The sequence below is a fragment of the Olea europaea genome, chromosome 3 (genome assembly GCF_002742605.1).
Source record: "Olea europaea var. sylvestris chromosome 3, O_europaea_v1, whole genome shotgun sequence".
NCBI classification, from domain to species: domain Eukaryota; kingdom Viridiplantae; phylum Streptophyta; class Magnoliopsida; order Lamiales; family Oleaceae; genus Olea; species Olea europaea.
The window spans coordinates 18,667,315-18,689,788 of NC_036239.1; the positions used below are offsets into that span (position 1 = coordinate 18,667,315).

At 34.7% G+C, this 22,474-nt stretch overlaps 3 protein-coding genes, 1 long non-coding RNA gene and 1 other non-coding gene across 21 annotated transcripts; 1 reads left to right on the forward strand and 4 right to left on the reverse strand.

Annotated features, from left to right (window-relative positions):
- Positions 1 to 52: 52 nt before the first annotated feature.
- On the forward strand, positions 53 to 3,222 carry LOC111388430 (protein ALP1-like). Of its 8 annotated transcripts, none has more exons than XR_002701570.1 (3): positions 53 to 1,736; positions 2,541 to 2,695; positions 2,782 to 3,222. XR_002701570.1 is itself a non-coding variant. In XM_023013156.1 (2 exons), exon 1 carries the CDS (start codon positions 387 to 389, stop codon positions 1,722 to 1,724), a length of 1,338 nt encoding a protein of 445 aa, XP_022868924.1. In that variant the 5' UTR covers positions 53 to 386; the 3' UTR covers positions 1,725 to 1,736; positions 2,782 to 3,222. The 8 variants fall into 8 exon arrangements, 2 of the variants coding, with proteins under 2 accessions (XP_022868924.1, XP_022868900.1); XR_002701571.1 differs by having other exon boundaries at positions 2,620 to 2,695; XR_002701567.1 differs by lacking the exon at positions 2,541 to 2,695 and adding an exon at positions 1,872 to 1,910 and having other exon boundaries at positions 54 to 1,767.
- A 1,249-nt stretch (positions 3,223 to 4,471) lies between these two features.
- LOC111379413 lies at positions 4,472 to 4,888 on the reverse strand. Its single transcript, XM_023002770.1, has one exon. The coding sequence runs from the start codon at positions 4,886 to 4,888 to the stop codon at positions 4,472 to 4,474; it is 417 nt and encodes a 138-aa protein (XP_022858538.1).
- A 3,132-nt stretch (positions 4,889 to 8,020) lies between these two features.
- On the reverse strand, positions 8,021 to 12,610 carry LOC111388462 (peroxidase 10-like). Of its 9 annotated transcripts, none has more exons than XR_002701576.1 (4): positions 12,323 to 12,528; positions 9,413 to 9,582; positions 8,958 to 9,088; positions 8,491 to 8,667 (listed from the first exon to the last, which is right to left on the reverse strand). XR_002701576.1 is itself a non-coding variant. In XM_023013174.1 (3 exons), exons 2-3 carry the CDS (start codon positions 10,660 to 10,662, stop codon positions 8,281 to 8,283), a joined length of 348 nt encoding a protein of 115 aa, XP_022868942.1. In that variant the 5' UTR covers positions 10,663 to 10,851; positions 12,323 to 12,502; the 3' UTR covers positions 8,021 to 8,280. The 9 variants fall into 9 exon arrangements, 2 of the variants coding, with proteins under 2 accessions (XP_022868942.1, XP_022868949.1); XR_002701578.1 differs by lacking the exon at positions 12,323 to 12,528 and adding an exon at positions 12,207 to 12,314; XR_002701573.1 differs by lacking the exon at positions 12,323 to 12,528 and adding an exon at positions 10,603 to 11,819.
- On the reverse strand, positions 12,565 to 12,638 carry TRNAI-AAU. Its single transcript has one exon. It is a non-coding gene; the product is annotated as a tRNA-Ile (tRNA).
- Positions 12,639 to 18,660: 6,022 nt separating this feature from the next.
- Positions 18,661 to 21,698, reverse strand: LOC111388487. Of its 2 annotated transcripts, XR_002701589.1 has the most exons (4): positions 21,398 to 21,698; positions 20,983 to 21,186; positions 20,814 to 20,886; positions 18,661 to 19,602 (listed from the first exon to the last, which is right to left on the reverse strand). It is a non-coding gene; the product is annotated as an uncharacterized LOC111388487 (long non-coding RNA). The 2 variants fall into 2 exon arrangements; XR_002701587.1 differs by having other exon boundaries at positions 20,814 to 21,186.
- Positions 21,699 to 22,474: the final 776 nt, after the last annotated feature.

Here is a 22,474-nt window from a genome sequence, read left to right on the forward strand (position 1 = left end):
CTCTAGGTCCATAGCTACATGCCTGCATCAATTCATCAATCAATATCGATTGAGTAGCATTCCTGAATTTCACCCTAATGCTGCCGTCGTTAAAGTAGGCATTCATGCTTCTATAACAGGCGCATTAGAATTTTCCACACACTATCTTGCTTCGTTCCTCAAATCTGTGCACTGCCTCACACATTACAACATTGAAATCGGACAAGACAACATCCGCGTTATGCCTGTTTTCTCGGAAAGGGTCCTCACACGTACCTACTCACTATTATCAACCACGATCAAAACGCTGTCGTTTCTGCGCTTGTCGATCTGTGCAACAAATTCTCAGTCTCTCTGCCTCTAGGGTTTTTTAATTTCTAGAAAAAAATCCTCAAATTAGAAGAAAAATGGATCAATCATTTCTAATAATGCTATCAAATTTGCTCCACCTCCACAACCACCTTGATCCGACGAACTCCCTACTCTCCGACTCCTCCTCCGCCTCTTACTCCTCCGACGTATCATCCCCTGCCTCCATCCTTACCTCCACCTCCGCCGCGCCCATCCTCTTCTTCACTCTCGCCTCCGTCCTTTCTTACCTGGCTTCTAACTCACCTAAAAAACCTTCCAAACCCTCTTCCCCCTCCTCTTCCTCCTCTAAACCGCCGTCAGAATTCTCCGTCGCCGCCTTCCGTGCCCTCTCTACAGAGCGCATATGGGCCATGGAAGCTCCCCTTCGCGATGCCCAGTGGCGATCCCTCTACGGCCTATCTTACCCAGTGTTTACTACTGTTGTTGATAAGCTTAAGCCGTACATTACTCAATCCCAGCTGTCTTTACCGTCTGATTATGCTGTTGCTATGGTCCTGTCTAGGCTCTCCCATGGCCTTTCCCTTAAAACCCTCGCGTCCCGTTATGCCCTTGAACCGTATTTGATTTCGAAGATTACTAACATGGTTACTCGCTTATTGGCGACTAAGCTTTACCCTGAATTTATCAAAATCCCCGTTTCTCGACGTCGTCTTGTGGAGAATACGCAAGGGTTTCAGGAATTAACCTCGCTGCCGAATATTTGTGGGGCTGTTGATTCGACTCCTGTGAAACTGCATAAGCTAAGTCCTGATGTAATTAATGGTTCTATGTATTATTGTAAGTATGGGTTTCCTTCAATATTGCTGCAGGTTGTTGCCGACAGCAAGAAGGTTTTCTGGGACGTGTGCGTGAAAGCTCCTGGTGGTTATGATGATTCCACACATTTCAGGGATAGCTTGTTGTATAACAGATTGATTTCTGGTGATATTGTGTGGGACAAGGCGATAAATGTTAGAGGGCAGCATGTTAGGCCTTACATAGTGGGAGACTGGTGTTTTCCTCTGCTGTCATTTTTGCTCACACCGTTTAGTTATAACAGGACGGGAAATCCAGGACAAAATGCATTTGATGAGGCATTGATGAAGGGAAGGAAGACTGTGGAGGAGGCCATTGGATTGCTTAAAGGGAGGTGGAGGATCCTGCAGGACTTGAATGTGGGACTGAACCATGCACCACAGACCATTGTTGCGTGTTGTGTGTTGCATAACCTGTGCCAGATCGCGAGGGAGCCTGAACCGGAGCTTTGGAAAGAGCCTGAAGAGAATGGGCAGCCTCCCAAGGTGCTGGAGAATGAGAAGTCCTTTCATTACTATGGGGAGAGTTTGAGGAAAGCCTTGGCTGATGATCTATACCAGCGGCTTTCATCAAGATGAGCAAACCAACGGGTAGACCTTTACCAACTTTCTTTTACCAAATGTAAGAATAACTTGCTTTGTAATTATGATGTCCTCTATATGATTATTCTCTCCTATATTGTTGGCAATAAATTATTATAACATCTCCTTTAGTTGACAAGATAGTTTAACGAGACTCTGGAACTTGAACCTGATCAATATTAGGTAGGCTTGTTTTGAATTCAAAGATATATTGATGCTTATCGATCATTTTCTGCTAATGGTTATATTTTCTACCTTGCTATGGGACTCTGTTGGCCATTAGAAGGAAATATGTGCATAAGACAATCATAGGTGTGGCCATATTAGAACGGGTAAAATAATTAGAGAAATTGAAGAATGCTAAATATCTTTCCCACTAAGAATAATTGGAGGAAAAAAACACCCTTGAACTCTTTGTTTGAAGCATAAGATGCTAAAAACTCTACTCCATAGCTTTGTTTCTCTCTGTCCAAATGATCCAGATCCATCACTTTCCATATAACCATCCCCATCTTGCCCTTATCAAATTCTTCCCTAGGTTGCCCTCTCCTAAACCACCTCTACTTTCAATTTTTGTTACTAATTCTTGTGGTAACAAATAATTTTGCGAAGACGCCTCTTTCCCGTGTTTCCACAAAAGTCGCTCATAATTTTCTCCAAAACCAGAACAAACTTACTCCGCATGCATCCTAAATTACAACTTGTAATAGTTTGGAGTACTTGACAAAACCAATTGGATAAGAATAATATAATCCTTTTTAACTTAAGAGGAATGATTTCTACCACTTATCCAAAAACTTTCTCAACTCTCAGAAACCATAACGCTATTGACAATGAATTACCTCCTTGTTGAAGGCCTAGATATTTCAAATGACACTTCTCTACTAAACAGACACCCCCAGTTCTAACACAACTAGAATTGATGTTATCTCCCAGTGGAACATAGCTTGATTTGTTAATGTATGAAGGTAAGGTTGGTACTTGAACATTCACTGAAATACTTATCTTTCTATTTTTCCTAGTAAAAATCTTCTCTTGTACTTCATTTTTCTAGGAAATTTCTGCTGTTGAAATATGAAGGCTTGGTTGTCTAATTCCACCTGATCACGTGCCAACCTGGCTGCTGCAATAGTTGAAAGGGCGTCTTCAATTTGCATATTGTGGAGGGATCATCAGAACCTTTTTATCATTTAGGTAAAGCAGTAGCAATTGCTTCAGGCGTTTCCATCTCTTTAAACCATTTGCAGAACACTTTGTATATTTATTATTTACAGCTGAAGAAGAAACATATCTACTGAACTTTGAGTGAGTGTAATGTGTAGGCAAAACAGAAGCATCATACTGCAATAGGTTAAGGAAAATCACATCAATTGTAACCCGATTTTATTTACCAGATATCTTGCTAAAGGGTGTTTTCTGTACTTTCAACGACAGTGGCAAGGCTAACATTTCATGCTGTTTTTTTGTTTGATGGTTAAATTATGATTTCTGTTTCCCTCTGCATTCCGAATTTACCTAAGGTTTGTCATTGGACTTGTGATGTGGGTGTGAATATACTCGCTAATCTATATCTATCTCCGCTTGAATTTACGTACAAGTGCCTATTAGATGTCTTCACAAAATTCCAACTTTTACTTTTCCAGACATCTGAAGATGATTAGCGTGCTATGAGAAAAAATAAATTCCTGGATGGGAGCGAGAAAATGCTGCTTGTTCATTAGGAACTGTGGTTAAACTTGGATTAAGTAACGTTCCCCCTTGGTTTGGTTTGAAGTGCCTGGAATTAGTCACGCCGTTTGCTACAATAAATGCTTATTTGGGTAATGTTTATTATGTATGTGATCTTGCACTGTCTGATCGACTCGGTTACCATCTACTCGACTAGTTACCACTCCTTCATTAGGGTTGATAGGGGTTTATATTATGCAATGAAACATTGCATTTACATGAAATAAGTTAAAACCCCACAGATTTCTTGCAACGTGAACGAATTATGTTGGCTCAAGTAACTATATTTGACAGATGTTAGACCGAAAATTATTTCAGTAGCCATGCATGCGTATAAACAAAACAGAGGCATAAGTCCCATGGTCGTCAAGAGTTAGTGTCGGAATGCAATGACTGTGTCAGGTTGGCATCGGAGTTTGTGGTGGTGATCTCCTCCGCCCCGTTGTACAATTCCGATTGACAATCCCTCTAGAGGAAAGAGGCTTATGATTTTTTGTTCATCGTGGACCCCATATGAGGGGTTGTGAATTTCGATTGTACAAATAGCATGGTCCGTACCAGTAAGTGGAATCTCTCCTTTTTGCATAAAGTCGTGTCTGTTATATTCGTAAACTTTTTGACTCCGTACCTCTTTTTTTCTCTTTATTATTATTTTGGTCAAATTTTTTTTAGAAGAAAGAAATTGCAGGAGTAATTTTTGGAGGTAGAAACTATACAGACACAAAAATTAATTAATTTAGAAGCTAGAAAAATGAAGCAATTTTATTTGTTGAACAAACATTTTAAGCAATTACACACACGAGATAATCTACAACATTGAAATAACATGAAATTTCCAAACAAAATTATTTAAATTACTGAATTACACTCCAAAAATAAGAGAAGTTAAGCATGAGTTGAATATGGTGTATGAACCCAGAAAAGGTAGAAAAAATAATAACAAAAAAGTTGCTTAATAATGAACTACTTACTCTTCGGGAGTCAAGAATGTGCTTTTTCATGTTCAATCAACGGTTTTAGTTATGCAAATTATTGTGCTGTTCTGGAACTTTATCTTCTTCATGTATTTGTGTTTCTTCTTGGGGCACCACCGCCGGGGTAGCATCGCTGGATGAGCTGCTTACACTGTGCTCCGCCACCATGGGTGGCAGAGAAGGCGGCAAAACCCGGCCATCAAAGCAAGAAGCACATTTAGTCTCGGCCCATTCTTCAAAATCGTACCGGCCACGACCCATTATTCTCCTGCCCGAACAAAGCCTGCCAATCATAACTGAAATTGCACCCAGTATTATTATCACTGCCAGAACCCCAATAACGGGTCCAACCGACCCATGACCCGAATGAGCTGTGGAGGCCTGTTGGGCAGCCACCACCATTGGCGGTGGCTGCTGCTGCTGTAAAGGGTCTAACAATGGTGTATCAGAAGTAGACATTTGAATTATGGCAACAAATGTTTATGTATGTTTCTGCTGGTTTTGGATCTTGGTTTAAGATGATATTCTAGATTTTTTCGAGCGTTGAGAATAGTTTTGTTCTTGAAGAGGAATGGAAGGGAAGAGCGAGTACTAGCTACAATCCCTTGCAGGGCAGAAACAATTTGAATTAAAAATATTAACAATGAACCAAATGTCAAGTAAATATACCAAATTTTGTGAAATATATATATATATATATATCAAAATACTAAAGAATCTTTGGTTATGTTTGTGCCCCAAGAAGAAATATTTTGACAAAAGTTTGGTGACTTTGGAGGGTATACTGCAAGAAGAAGCATTAAAATATGTTGAGCCACAAAGGTCCAACCAGCTCGACATATTTTCCAGACCTACCTCAATCCGCCCCAATGGGTTCTAACCGTCTACCTGGTCGTAAATGTATGAATAATTTTATCTAGTATCAACGGCGTTAAAATACCGATTGATGGGGAACCTACCTCAATCCGCCCCAATGGGCTCTAACTGTTTACATGGTCACAAATGTGTGAATAATTTTATCTTGCATCAACAGTGTTAAAATATCGATTTATGTGGCTACAATATATAAGTTCAATTAAATGAGTCATATAATTTTGCATTTAAATGTCATGTAATTGTCACTTGAACTAAATATCAAAACCAGTGATAATGAGTAGCATTACTCTGAATGTATTTAAATTTTAAAGTCACCCTCAATTATCTAACGAAAAAATATATATTCTAACTCACTCTATGCCCGTTTGATTTGGCATGTTTTCCATGGGAAATAAAATTCTCCAGCTTTTGGGAGTGTTTGATGGTAAAAAAATTTCGTGCAATTTGTTTTTTATCCTCCCTCCACACGTGTCATTTCTATGGTTTTGCGGAAAATCAATTCTCACCACAATTTTGGTGAGAATTGGTTTTTTAGCCTTCTTTTTTACAATTGGAACAAAATTTGTCTTTTTAATTGACAATTTTTATGAAAAACAAAGTCAAATGAACATCAAAAGATAAAAATTTTTAACATGTTTCAGGTAAAAAATTATACCAATTAAACACATTAATTGACAATTCTCAAGAAAACAAGTTCTATGCAATTCAATTTTTTGAAATTCGTTTTCTTTCCACTCAAATTCCATCATTACAATCAAATGAACCTAAATGAATAACATTACTCATGTCATGCACATTAATTAGCTTTTTTAACGGGGAATCAAGATGATTGTTTTTTTTTTTATGTACTTGAGAATATTTGTTTCCACTCTTGCAGATAAACTTGCTTTAGTAAAGCTCAAAAAGTTGCAAATTATGTAGGGACTTCAGCTGAGCTCATTGATTTCTTCTTTATAGTTTTTCCCATCCAATAAAGTTCAAGACCTTCAAGTCTATCATCTAATTTTGATGATCATCTCTGTGTTAAAATAAATAGATAAATAACAATAAAAGTTAAAGCTTTACTCTTTCTCATTTGATCGTGGCTAGTTTTAAGCATAAATTGAGAGGTCCAATACGAAATTGTACACATCCATATTCCTTTGTCGATCGCGACTAATTTTAGACTTGAAGAATCACCCCAAAATGTGGCCATGGCCACTATATATTACACTCTAGAGATTATTTAGAATTCAGTTTTCTAAGATTCATTTGTGTTGGGTTCCAATGCCGATTGAGAGATAGAAGAGTAAGTTCATGAATCGTTCTTTCAATAAAATAATTTTACATGTGAATTCACAATCTTTTTCCTGCTTTTTCACCACACATTTTGAAAAAAGAAGTTATTTTTCACAAAATTTATTCTAAAAAATTCTATTTAAAACATGTTCTAAAAGCTTAATCCCAATAAATATATGGAAAAAAAAAAGGTGTCAGAGCACTGAGGCGCGTAAAGGGAAAGAGAATCTCAGTGCTAGAAGAGAATATTTCTCTTGGGGATAGTAATGATTTTATTCTTTGATTTATGATTTGAAGTAATAATTTTGACAGATCTATTCCTTAAAAGAAGGCTTACACTCTTCACACAGCTCCCCACACAAACACACATTTGATATTATTTGACAAGCGAAAACAGATATTTTCATGGATGGTACAAAATTTAAGTTAGAAACAAATGCATCCCCACCAGCTTTTCATTTTTTTTTTTTTTTGCCACTTTTTCAAAGAATCCTTGTGCTTTCTATTCTATTCTTTGTGACATCTTCTGAAGTCTTCCAAATCGAGGAAAGGATTATTTTGTAGTCAGGGGCGAACCCAAAGACTTTCGATTAGGGGTCACAATCAAACTTTCAAACGGTGGGTAAACTGTAAATAGTAATGGCAGTCCGTAGTCGACAAATTGAAAGAGAGAGACAGATGCATAAAGTTGAGTTTGAAGCTGTCGATTACATAATATATTTATAGTGTAGATTTTAAATTTGATGTTCTAAAAATATATATATTAAAAAAAAAAGCAGCAGCAAAAAAAGGGCAGAAACTGGGTGGGTCAATTGATCCTATAGGACCCCCAGGTCCGCCCCTGTTTGTAGTTTAATATCGAGTAGATTTCGAATTGAATGAAGATCATTTGCATCCTTTTTTCTATTTGTCCAATCCGGGAATCCAAATTATGCTCATAGTGGTATAAAACACCAGTAAAAGTAAAACTACAGAATTTAGCATATGAAGAATAATTGACTAACAGTGTTCATATAATAATAAAGGACCTAGTGCATATTTAACAAACTACTTGATAGTACACAATAAAACATTATTTTATAGAGCAAGCAAAGGCTCGTTTGGCAAGTCTTTTAAAAAAGTCAACAGCCATTCTAGAGATCAAGTTGCTTATGAATATACTTAAATTATTTTAAAGAGCATTTTGTCCGATTAGAAGAATTTTTAGAGCTCATATAAGGTATCTTCCTCACAAAACTCTTCTATAAGAAACAAAAATAAAAGCAGAATTTATATAAAGCAGATCCTATATTACTTAAATAAGTACTCTTCCTGTGCATTATTATCTTGGAAGGTGTTACTTGTCACTTTTTTTTTCAAAAGTCAAGGAACAAAAGTTCTCTTTATCTTTGTGTATATTACAAAATACAAAGATGAGATAATGTATATTAACAGTCATTTGTATCCAATCATTCAAAATGATAATATTTTTCATGCATCCACCATTTGCAAAAGCTTAGTAAAGACCATCTATGTCCCCTTCATCATTAACACAATGATGACATGTTTGGTACATTAATATGGACATATATATAAGACAAGGAATAAGATTTTAGCTTTTTTCTTTACTAACATTGTCGAGTAATGTCTAGCCTACTGTATCACACGGCAACAGTTATTTTGTGGTGGTAAATGAAAAGCATTTCTTACAAACTAGTTTACGAAGCAACATTTTTTTGAACCTCCCCAGATTTTCCGGTGAGCACACCAGCATTTCCAAGCTTTACCACTAATGCTGCAAAATCTTTTGAATAGAGAAATGGATCCATACTATAGTCCTTGAAAATTGCAGCGGCCTTTGGATCTCCAATTAAAGCTTGATCTGATTCAAGAAGGCCTGTGTTGTTCAGCAGGTTCTTATAGTACATATTATCAAACCTGTAGATGCTCTGCGAGTTGAGAAGATCAAGCTTTCTGTTTGATGCATCAGCATTAGAACAAGTGCTCTGCAAATTGGAGAGAAATGAAGAATCAAGCATAGCCTTTGAAATTGGAGAGTCTCCTCTTGAAAGTGAGGCATTGAGCAAAACCAAAAGTATGTGCTCCTATAAATATAAAAGAACTACAATTAAAACTAAGAATTATTCACAAAAAAAAAAAAAAAATGTTGGAGATGGATATGTGATTCTGTTTCTCTATTCCATCGGGTCACAACATGCAAAAAAGTGATTTCGCTCATTATTTCATTTGTAATTCTCTATCTTTATTCCCACAAAGATCGAAAGATACCAATTCAACATCATTCTAGTATCTAAATAACTATATTTTTAGTGAAAAGCTTATTTTTCAAGCTTCTTTATCTTGATATTACCAGGAAACGGAAATTAAGAAGTACCTGAAAGAACTACAGCATCCAATATTCTCTAGAGGCTCGAAAGGTGATGCCATCTATTCATTTGCTGCTCTCTGGCTTGCAGTTAATCCATCTAGCCTACCTAAAGCAACGGGCCAATAAGGCCCTCCTGACTATACCAAACAAATAGTAAATTTTTAATCTTCCAAGTTCATCAATCTTGCAATAAAGCAAACTACTCACATAATCACCTCGTCGAAAAGATTAAATAGCTAGAGAGGGGACACATTTATTCAATTAAATTTAGTCCTACATGCCCCTCACATGTAGACCGAATTCACTTTTTATCAAAGGTCAAAACTTTGATAAATGGGTGGTGGCGAGACTTGAACCAGCAACCTTTTTCCCATCTGATACCAATCAACTCATCTAACAGCTTAGGCTGTTAGATAGAGGACACTTTTATTAATGTAAATTCAGCATTCTATGCAACTTACCAAAACAACAGCTTCTCTAGCTGCAAGAGTCAGTCTGTCAAGGATCTTTCTACGTCTGCCTTTATACTGTCAATAACTTCAAATCCTCAAACTGAATGGCGGTTGGGTAAAGCATTCTTCTCCCCCTTGAAATCTTGAGTATCATCAAGAAGAACAGAGCCATCACGTCCCTAGGCCAAGCATATGCATTGCACATTAACCTTAAAATTTACCAGGCAGAGTAGTGCACAATCTATAGCTACATAGTATAACACGATTTAAAAATCTTCATCTAAGGTTTGGTTTCAGGTTGCGTAGTTTTAGAGCTACAAAAGGAGAGGAAACATAATGATTATTGTCAAATATAAGGCAGAACTTACTGAAGGACTACAAAGAGGCATTGATTGTATCTCCATTTTCTCAATAGTAACCCAATTTCTTGAAAGTCATTAAATCTGCTTCACTCCTTACCGAGTCTAAATTTTTTTTCCCTTCCTAATTCTCTTCATCAAAAACAAAATCACATCTTTTGAATATTGATTCTCCTTAAAAACTGATAACTTGTATGATACTGAAGCATATATAGTCCAACTATATGCAATTTGGAGGAGTAAAATGTCTAAGTGCCATCCAAAAAAATTTCAGAAACAATGTTGACTCGTTAAAAATTAGACAAGAAGGCTATATGTATAGAGTGAGTAGAGAATTACATTCACAAAACAGTCATGAAAATGTAAACAAAGAAGGGATGCAGCTATTCTTTTGTCATTTTTGAATGCCGCCCAAAAGCCCCACTTAACTAAATAAGCAAGTTAGGGCAAGATTTATCCTAGAAATTGCAACTAAGAGATCCAGGAACTTATAATCAGGTAGGCCTTTTGGTTAATGGTGCAAAATAGAAGATCTAGCAAAAGAAAGCAGTACTGTAGAAAGTTTTATGGCCCATTTCTTATAAGGTGAAAAGATTGGTATAGTTGCCTCTATGTATAACAAGAGAAAGAGAACAAAAGGAAAATGCATTGGAGGGCTTAGATAGTGGCATTGCCAATATACATTTGACAACCTAATTGCCAGTCTGCAATAAATCTAATTCATACATGAACACATGAAAAAGAACATAAGTAATACACGATATCATCTACTCAGATAATTTTCTAACTGCATCCAGGAATCCTAACAAATGAAAGCACAGATTAATTCATCTTGAGTACCTTAACAATTTTGTATTTCTGAGGTTCCATAAGGACAATTAATGTATGTCTTCTTAACATTAAGTAGTGGTCTTCTTAACATTAATTAGTGAAGTATGGGGCTAAATATGTCTCTGCCCAATCTCACTGTCTTGCTGTTGCGCTGGCCTCTATTTGATACTGGTACGATCGGTCACGTTTTGCTCGGCATGGACTTGACCTTCTCTTGGTCTTGCCTTTTGGTCTTTACTAGTTGGTCTGTCCTAGCATCTATTATCTTTAAAAAAATTAAAGCGTATCTGAAAAATGAATCCAAATCTGTTCTAAAAATATAAAAGAAATCAACTGGGATTGGCACTATGAGCCTGCAATGAAACTCTTACGAGTCAACGAACCTAAAATGATGACACTAAGCATTTTTAATTATAATACATGAGGGAATATTATAAGGGAATATACAAGTATAATGCGCAGCTTTAAGATTATTGAAAAAGGTTGCACTACTCATAGTTTATTAAATCTCCCATGTTTATGCTTAAATGCCTAATACAATTACTAATTCAAACACACAGTCACCCACAACAGCTGAGTCGGTACACAGAATGATGCCAAATATTGATAAATTATGTTGGAAAATTTACATCAATTGGGGAAAATGGAGAAGAAACAAACAATCAAAAATGTGATAAAAAAGATGAAGAACATAACGAATATGAAGGCTCAAACGCGTAATCGTTGTCCTCAAACTATATTTGCCCTCTCTAGGGATTGAATGGGATGCTTAAGGGTTTTGGCAAACGGTTTGTAAGATTATATCACCAGAAATATGATAAAAAAGATGAAGAACATAACGAATATGAAGGCTCTAACGCGTAATCGCTGTCCTCGAATTATATTTGCCCCCTCTCGAGATTGAATGGGATTCTTAAGGGTTTTGGCAAACAGTTTGCAGGATTGTATCAAGTCTTGTAAAGGATTTAACACTAAAACACAAATGCAATCTTCCAAAATTTTAAGAATACAAAGATATTGAATATTCATATAAATCAATAGTTTGATTCAATGTGAAATGATATGTGGATCTCAAGATGTTTTTCAATGTCTCTAATGTGTTTGTATTGATCATTCATCACCTATTTATAGATCTCAATCAATATATCATAAAATGGCATCAAAACAAGATGAAAAATGGCAACTTTTAATTCAAAACGGCTTCCAAGTTTCAAATTGAAAAATCGGCCGACAACTATTTTTTTAATACTATGCGTACGCATAGTAGAAGCAAATTTAATTCTATTTTAGTCAAAACACATCTCGTGTACACACAAAATTAAATTTGTGCATACGCATAGGCAAAAAATCAAATTTTACATTTTTCAATTTCTTTTGATTCCACAATTGAGCTCACCAATTAGCCTATTATCATTCCATTGATTTTGAACAAATATTCAACAAATTGTGCACAAATTTTAGCATAATAATCAAATAATACATAAACACTCTAAATATAGGCACTCCTAAAACTTTTCAAACAAATTATTTGGGATAAAATTCACAATAAAAACAGCTTTGTAAAGAGAGGATGCTTGCAAGCTCAAAAAAGTGTTATAAATGGCGATTCTTACCAATTATGAATTGTTGAATCGATTTAAAGAGACGCTAATTGCTAAACAAACAGTATTCTAAGCATTCTTGCTCAATGATCTTCCCCCATTATCGCATATAAAATTCGAGTTATTACCAGATGTTGCAGAATTGAGACGGCGTGGGCCTATAAGTAGGTTGTTCAATTTTCCAATTTACGCTGCCATTAACACTGCTTATGCTAGGAAGCGAGTTAGGGTTCAAAACAACTTACTTTCCCTGTATAGTAGAAATGGAGGATAAAAAGGGAGGGAAATTGAAATAAATTTTACCCTGTAGGGTTGAAAGAGTGAAAATTGGAAGGACCAATTAAAAATATGAAAAAAAAAAGGTTAAGAATGGCCCATGCAGGTCTCGAACCTGCGACCTTCGCGTTATTAGCACGACGCTCTAACCAACTGAGCTAATAGGCCAATTGCTAACTTGAATATGTGTGTGTGTATATATATATATTTATTTATTTATTTATTTTTTCAAAACAAAGATCTTACCACATGTATATCATACATTACTGAATGGATTACATGATATCATCTAGAACCACCTAAATTAGAGTCGTAACTCCAGTGGGATTACATAGCATTATTCTTAATTTTAACGTAAAGTTGCATATATAAATTTTTATGGTGAATTTTGGGAAATTCTAGACTTTAATGAATGTAACATACACTTTTTCTCCTTAAATACCCGTATTTATTGTGTATGTAATTTTTTTAATATTATAATTTACACTATGAATTAATCATGTTATAGTGCATGTAATTTTTAGAAATTATAACTTATACTTTGTGTTAATAATGTTTCAATGTATGTAGCTAACAAATTCTAATTCTAACTTAATCATAATTGTATCCTTGTTTTTCGCTTTTAACAAAAAAAAAAAAAGTCCTATCTAATAAAACACCCAATGGTGTCAGAAAATAAAATAAAGTAAAATGAGCAATAAAAAATAAAAATAAAGCAATATCTAATTAAATAAAAATAAGAAAAAATATGCTCCATATTTTCAGACTCGTCAAGTGATTAGGGATTAGTGGTTTGCAGTGGAAACTACTATTATTATTTTTTAAAATCTTAATTTAATGTCAATGGTCATAATCATTTGTTTTATAGTGTTAGATTCTCTATGTCTACAAATAAAACAAAACAAGGGATTGGATGAATTTTAAAATGAAATCCAATCAAATCAATTAAGTAACTTTGTAAGAACCCTAAGGCCCGTTTGATTGGTTTCAATTCCATGAAAAATGTTACATTCGAGCAATTCACTTTCTACTTTGATTGTTTGATACGAAAATGGAAATGGAGTTCAAATTTTAAGATACAAGCACCTAAAGCATGTTTTTGGCCAATTGAGTAGAAAATGCATTTCTATGATTTTAGTGAATTTTTTTTCCAATTTACATGGAATTTGTTTGCCTTTTTTACTTTTGCAGTCAAACAGGACCTAACTTTAAATAGAAAGTTGAATTTGGTAGTTACTTCCACCGTTCTTTTTTGGGTAACTGGTACAAAACGTCCTTATCTTTCAAATTTATTGTGGAAAACATCTCCACCTTTTATATTTTGGCATTTTCACCCTTACATTCCGTGTTTTTTTTGCGCTGAACGTCATTTTCACCAATTTTTAACGTAAAATGACCAATATATCATCCTATTTAAATAAAACAAAAAGAAAAATAAAGAATAAAAAGTAATTGGTACAAAACGCCCCTACCTTTAAAGTTTATTGTGGAAAACGTCCCCACATTTCATTTTTTGGTATTTTTGCTCTTATTTTTACTTTTCTTTGCAGAAAACGTCATTTTCACCATTTTTATTGTAAAATGACCAAAATACCCTCCTATTTAAATAAAACCCAAAAATAAAGAAAAGAAAAATAAATAATAAATTACAATCTTACTCATAAATGTTTTAAAAAGTGCAAGTAAATCCAAATAATTATTAAAATGACTAATAGCACAAAACGTTCATACGTTTGGTGTATAGTGTGAAAAACATCCATATGTTTCAAATTGGTGAAAGGGATGTTTTCCGCAATGAAACGTGGAAATAGGGATGAAAACGCAAAAAAAAAAAAAATTGAAAAGTTGGGACGTTTTTCTGCAAGAAGTGTCAAACGTAGAGATTTTTTTGCTATTAGGCCTTATTAAAATATTAAAAATAACAAAAACTCTCTCTCCCTCTCTCTCCTCTTCTTCTCCAAATGGGCCAACCACCTTAAAAGCCAAAAAGACTCCAGCAAACCACCATCCAAACTACAGGACTACCATACCATCGAAAAGTCATCACTTCCTTCTACATATACCACCCAACATCCAATTTTGAAACTTTCATTCCAATAGATTTGTTAGGAATTGCAAGCCAAAATACCCAACTTCCGAATGTAAATACTGGCAACATCACCTATTTCGGAGAGACCCATATCATTTTCAACACATCAATCGACTATACTCACTACCTTTCTTCATGGTCATAAAATATCAATAGATGGTTCAGCTGTATGAAGGTTCGACGGTTTGGACAATGGTTAGTCAATGTTTTTTCACTTTTAATGTGGTAGTCCCATTTGGAGAAGAAAAGAAGAGAGAGAGTTTTTTTTTTTCAATATATTAATAAGGCATAATAGTAAAAAAAAGTCTCTATGTTTGACACTTCTTGTGAAAAATGTCCATACGTTTCAATTTTTTTGCGTTTTCATACCTATTTTCACTTTTCATTGCGAAAAACGTCACTTTCACCAATTTAAAATGTAGGGACGATTTTCACATTATAAACCAAATGTAGGGACGTTTTGTGTTATTAGGTCTTTTAGTCTTTTAATAATTATTTGGACTTACTTACACTTTTTAAAATATTTAGGAGTAAGATTGTAATTTATTCATTATTTTATTTTTATTTTATTTTGGGTTTTATTTAAATGGGAGGACATTTTAATCATTTTACATTAAAAAATAGTGAAAATAACGTTTTTCGCAAAGAAATGTGGAAATAAGGACAAAAATGCCAAAAAATGAAAGGTGAGGACTTTTTCCACAATAAACCTTAAAGGTATGGACGTTTTGTGTCAATTACCCGAGAATGAATTACAATCTTACTCCTAAATGTTTTAAAAATGGGTAATTGGCATAAAATATCCCTACCTTTCATGTTGATTGTGGAAAACGTCTCTACATTTCATTTTTTAACATTTTTCCCTTATTTCAACGTTTGGTTGCGCAAAACATCATTTTCCCTATTTTTGAAAGCAAAATGACCATTATACATTCTTATTTAAAACAAAAAAAGAAAAAGAAAAGTCAAGAAAAAATTGTAATCATACTCCCAAACGTTTTGAAGAAATATAAATCAGTCCAATAAATTATAAAATTAAAAAAAATCATCTCTCTCCTCTCCTCTCCCTCTTCATCCCCTCCTTCTCCACCACTAAAACTCCACCCTCCGACTACCTTGGGCACTAGACCAACATACTGTCTTGAAACCCTCACTTTCCTCTCAAAACCCACCCAAACTCCAACCATAACTCCAATCGATTTTGCCGAAAATTGAAGCCAAAATAGGCTGCGCAAAACATATTTAAACAACAAACATATTTTATTCCCTCTTTGATTAATCTTTAATTATTATTAAACAAATCATATAAAATTACAAGTCCACAACCGATAAACATTGCCAGTCCCATTCATCTCGCCTATCTTCAAGTTTCCCTCTCTCATATATCTTGAATCCAATCTCATTAACCTTGATAATCCAACACATCTCAACCCCACCCGCCAAAAGAGTACGTAGATCATCAATTAAAATCCCATATTTAGACGGAACCCATAGTTTTTTTGGTATCTTAATCATTATTAATGGCATCTCTATTATTTTCTTCTGTTTCAAAAAGTTTTTGTGTTTTCCTCCGTGGTAGTAGGGTTGAATATCTTAAAACATGAATGTGGCGAAGTCTTAGGTGTGGCAGCCTTGCAAAAAGAAGAGGCTTTAGAATCTAGGAAACCTGAAATTATTGACAAGAAACCTTTTTTAAAAATGTTGAACCCCAATCTTGAGAGCCCCCACTGTCCTGTCCCTAGAGTTTTATGAGGGAGGTAAATTGCGGGATGTGCTCCAGTAGGTCAGGGAACAAGAGCTTCTTGTACACTGCACCTATAAGGAGTTCAATTTTATGTCTCAGGAATCGAACCTCCACACTGTGGCTGCCAGCAAGACGTGAGATAATTTCACTCCTATCCTTTGCACTACTGGGCTATACCCCGGGGGCCGAAAAGAAACCTTTTTTATCTAGAGAGAAAGAGGGAGGGAAAAGAAACAAGAAAAAAAATGGATGGGATTTGTATCGGAAAATCGGCGTAGTCCACGAGAATAACTAGTGTTGATTGAATCGATACACACAGAGATAAACAAGGAGAGAGATACAGTTCAACTTTGTTGTTTAAATATATTTTCGGTAGCCTATTTTGGCTTCAATTTTTGGCCAAATCGATTGGAGTTATGGTCGGAGCTTGAGTGGGTTTCCAAGAGGGAAGTGAAGGCTTCAAAGTGGTATGTTGGTCGGCTCCCAAGGTGGCTGAAGTGTGGAGTTTTGGTGGTGGAGGAGGAAGGGAGGAAGAGGGAGGGGAGATAAAGAAAGAGATGATTTTTTTTCTTTGTAATTTTATAATTTATTGGACTGATTTATATATTTTTAAAACCTTTGAGAGTAGGATTGCAATTTGTGCTTTACTTTACTTTTCTTTTTTGGTTTTTTTTGTTTTAAATAAAAGGGTATAATGGTTATTTTACGTTCAAAACTAGGGAAGAAGATGTTTTGATGAACCAAACGTTGAAATAAGGCAAAAATATCAAAAAATGAAAGGTATGGACGTTTTCCACAATTAACATGAAAGATATGGACGTTTTGTGCCAATTACCCTTTTAAAAAGTACAAGTGAGTTCAAATAATTATTAAAAGGCCTAGTAACACAAAACGTCCTTACATTTGGCTTATAGTGTGCAAAACGTCCATACGTTTCAAATCGGTGAAAAGGACGTTTTCCGCAATAAAAACATGGAAATAGGATTGAAAACGAAAAAAATTGAAACGTAGAGACGTTTTCCGCAAGAAACGTAAAATGTAAGGATTTTTTTGCTATTAGGCCTTATTAAAATATTAAAAATAAATCTCTCTCTATCTCTTCTCTTCTTCTCCAAATGGGTCACCAACCTTAGAAGTCAAAAAACTCCAGCAAACTACAACCCAAACTGTTAGACCACTATATTACCGAAAAGCCCTCACCTCTCTCTACACATACCACCCAACATTCAACATTGAAACCTTCATCTCAATAAATTTGTTCGAAATTGCAAGCTAAAATACCTAATTCACGAATGCAAATACTGGCAGCATTCCTTGTTCCAGAGAGACCCATGTAATTTTCAACACATCAATCGACTAAACTCACTAGGACACATCTCTTCATGGTCTTAAAATATTAACATATGGTTCAGCTGTATGGAGGTTCGACGGTTTGAACGATGGTTGGTCGGAGTTTTTTTCATTTCTAACGTGGCAATCCCATTTGGAGAAGAAGAGAAGAGAGAAAAAGAGTGTTTTTGTTATTTTTAATATTTTAATAATATCTAATTGCCAAAAAATCCCTACGTTTGACACTTCTTACGGAAAACGTTCCTACGTTTCAATTTTTTTGTGTTTTCATTTTTATTTTCACGTTTCATTACGAAAAATATCATTTTCACCAATTTCAAACATAGAGGCGTTTTGCACACTATAGGCCAAATATATGGACTTTTTGTGCTATTAGGCATTTCGATAATTATTTAGACTTACTTGCACTTTTTAAAACATTTAGAAGTTAGATTTAATTTATTTTTTATTTTTCTTTTCTTTTTTTGGTCTTATTTAAATGGGAGTATATTTTGGTCAATTTAAATTTAAAAAAAATGATGAAAAAAACGTTCAGCGCAAAGAAATGTGGAAAATAAGGGCGAAAATGTCAAAAAATGAAAGGTATGGACGTTTTTCACAATAACATTGAAATATAGGGACCTTCTGTGCAAATTACCCTTCTTTTTTCACCAAACAATTTTTATAATGGCAACATCAAAGTGGGTTACTTTAGCTTTAAGATTCTTTCTCTATTATTTGTTTGTGAAAGGGACTACTTGTCAAACATTTTGCATTTTCTAAGTGGGATCGAACTTTTTGATACAAGGGCCAACTTTGTTATCCTTAAGAGTAATATTTAAATACATGTTGGGGCGAATTATTAGAGTTAGTCATGTAAAATATTTGTAGTATAGATTTATCGTATTAAATATGTATTTATAACATATCTTGTAAAGTATTGAACTATAATCGATATTACTACAACAAAATAAAAAAATTAAAATCTAATTTATTAGATCTTACGTCCTAGTAGAGATATAATCAAGTAACAAAATAGTTCTTTGGTTTCATTTGAACTTTGACAAATCCAACAATTCAGTAATTCCTTTACAGATCATTCCTATGAAATAATATTCAAGAAATTGAACATGAAAATAAAAAAACTACAGTAAATGGAAGATAAAAGGAGACTAACATATATAGGTCATTATTTACTTGTGAACTTTAGCTATAGCAAGCTTGAAGAAAAATGAAATTGATATTATTTTTTGGCGTGAAATTTACATATAAAATAAAATAAAACAAAACAAATCGGAGGTGTAGTTTGTGGGTTTATAAGGAATTGGACTTCTTCTTTTGCAATCCAGTTTACCATCCTATAAAACGAGAGAAACTTCAGTTGGGCGGTCGCACCACATGGCAGTGTGACTGCCATGATACATGGTATGTCACTTCAGCTGGTAACCCACCACACACCCCCGAGGTGTGTGGACCACCCACCGAGGTGGCACCTCAGTATGGTGCGCCCGTCCCACTGAAGATTTAGTCCTACAAAACTTGCACTCGTCCATGGAAACAACTCAAGAATTCAGTAGCCTCATAATGGAGACCTTTCATAGAATATACAGATTCAAGAGTTGAACTTAGGATTTGACTGAACAGAAAGCCGACATGATAGACATTAAAGAAAGAAGAAAATGCCTGGTCGGAGTGACACAGCAAATCTTAATTAAATATTACCTGGTGACTGGTGAGACATGGCAGGTGAATTAACAAAAAGTCTCATATAAGTAACTAAAGAAATAACCACATCTTCACCACAGAAAGATAAACAATGTCCTATGAAAGCTTATAATTGATATTGTTTTTGTGATTAGTCACCTGATAAATTTTTTACGCTCTTTTTGGCTAGGATCTTCTCAAGGTTTTGAGATTCCTTCAGGAAGATAAGCCGTGTAAATTAAATTAGCAAAAGCATTTCCTCCAACCTCAATCAGTGCATCAATTTTATCATTAGACCATTCATCCAATGTGACGGACCAAATCTATACGATACAAAATTTTATGGTGGAAATGCAAAGAATAAAAGATTATAAAATGTATGAGTGTGAGAAATAGGAGATGGTAGAATTGAAAAATGAAATGAGGAAGTCGCCTTTGAAATATGTGTACCAAGGTTTCTGTGCACAACACAGCACTTTAAGCAAATAAATACTCCAATATCTGCAAATCTGAACGTGGCACAAAAAATTAAAAAATTAACAAGTAAAAACAAAGGAAAGACAGATACAGAATACATTAATTTACATGTGTTCTTTTTAGTATTGACACGCAGATAATAATGAGCTTGAAAGCCTTTTAAGGTAAGCATGCAACAACTACTACTTTTCCCTCACTCTCTCTTGATTTTTTTATGAATAATCTAGCAAGAAGTAAAGAGAAAGAAAACAATCAGAAGAAACTAGAGGGAACTTAGGCCAATTTTGGATCTGGAGCACTACAATCTGCACACAGACTGTTATTGCATTGAACCTAAAGCTCTTCCAATCTTCTTTTACTTGTACAAACAGTACTCATCAAAGGAAAAAAAGGAAAGCCAAGAACTAATTAAAACTCTACAATATTTGAAAAAGTATGATAAATGAACAAGTATACGAATTAGCAGCAAATTGTTTAAAAAGAGGTTTGCTAAGTAATCACCAATTAGCAACAAAATGTGTCATGTGAAGCACATTAATCAAGGTGCAAAGAGCTTGTCAAACTATGAATATTGCATGGAGAAAAGGTATGTTCTGTTATAATGTCCATTATGTTAAGTGTAATGCAGTGCCCTTGCACAATTGATGAAGCCAATGCACTACATTCTTTAGTCAGTTCTTGACAGAATCTCATTTTGGGGTGCAAGATGCAAGTGCATTCTTCATTAAAAAGGTTAAGTAATTCCACACAACCTTTATGCGAAAAGGGTAGAATGGCAGACATTTCTTACAATTTGAACTTGGCCTGCAAACATTGATATTCCTCATTCCTAAATTTTGGAACCTAGTAGCTCAAGGGACATGAAATTATACTTGAAGTTGGTCTACCTAGCTGGCCCATTGTCTACTAATACCCCACTATCTTTCAACAACTAGTCTTTATTAATAATAACTTGCAAATATTGATCCATCAACAAGATTAAGAACTTATGTTTTCTCACCTTGGATACGAAATTTCCTCGTGTACAATTTTCAAGAAAAGCGTAGGCAAAATTCTCGAAAGTATTTTCCCAGCTAAGCTTGCAACAAATCATACATCAAATATTTAGTATCAAAATCCTAGAATAGTCAAACAAAATGAATGTTAAGAAGCATAGAAAATATAATCACATCATCCTAATATGCCTTAAGATCAATTTGTGCAGGTATGGCGTCTCCTTGTTGGCCAGCTTGCTCATCTTGGGACATAGCGCGAGTTGATGTTCCCTTCTGACTTCGGCTTTCACGTGATGGTGCAGAATCAGGATAAAAATTAACGTTGGGTTTCTCCTCCGACCCCTAGTATAACTTGCAAGTCACTCCTGGGTGCTCATGCTGTAAAATATTGCAAGAAGTCAAATCTCCTATGCACCATGCATGCCAAGCTATATTTTCCAATTGATAAATATCCGCAAAAATTGAATATTGAGTGCCTAAGTTGCAACCTAGAATCGAGAGAGATTGGATTTCTCAGATCAAAAATTATTATAGTTAACCCCCTAGTACCATGAAAGAAAAATTATCAACTAATTAGAATTGAACGTACCGCCATTGGCTATTTGTTGCATCCAACTTCTAACATCAAATGACGGTAGTTGCGACCTTGAATAAAATGCTGCCACTTATCCATTTATGGAATTAGGTAAAGATTTTGCACCTTTGGGGTTTCAATCAGAGCTTCAGCCTTTCCCAATCGCCTTAGGTTTGCCTTCTACGATTTGGGGGAAATTGAAATTTGAAAATGACCATGAATTGATTAATGATTCATTGATTTGGATTTTGGGCAATTGGATTTGGGCCTAATGTTTTTAAACAAAAAGAAGCACATTCCATTCAATTGTCATCAGCCCAAAAAAAAATAATAATAAATAAAAATAAAAATAAAAAACACTGTCTTCTTCATTTCTTCTTCCTACCTCTCTGACTTCCTCCATGGCTTACAAGTCTGCAACTCCAAACCAAGTTATCGGTTGCAACATAATTTAATCATCTGTCATCTAGTTCCCTTTTATTCTACGCTCAAGCTTCTAGAGACTACAACAATGGAACTGCAACTTCCACTCGGCGGTCCGGGAGCCATAGAACTGAACCGAATAGAACCAAAATTTTCGGGTATCTAGTAAATGGAACCGTCGGGTCCAAATATAATTATGAAACCGTTTGAGTTCGGTTCCGTTCGATTCTGTACTATAATTAAATTTTTTAACATTTATAACAACATTATATAAATACAACTAATGATACATTCCATGATTTTGGAATGTCAGAAACTAGTAGACTACCATGTTCAAATGATCACTACGATCAAAGTTTCGATCGGCGAATGTCACGGCTTCGATCGGAGGTCACAGTGTTGGCTGACGATTGTATAGGTTTTGGAATATTAGCGAGATTGCGAGAGTCGAGACAACGTTATGCACTTTAGTGTAAGTGTTTAGGGTTATTTAATGGATTGGATCTTGTTGGGCTAAGAAATGAAACAATAAAATGGGTAATTGGGCCAAAAATTAAAAAATTAGAAATGAAACAAATTATTGAGCCAAAAATTTTGATTTAGAAATTGTTAATTTGTTTAGAAAAAATTAAAATTAAAATAATTTGATTTACTCAATATGAAAAAAAA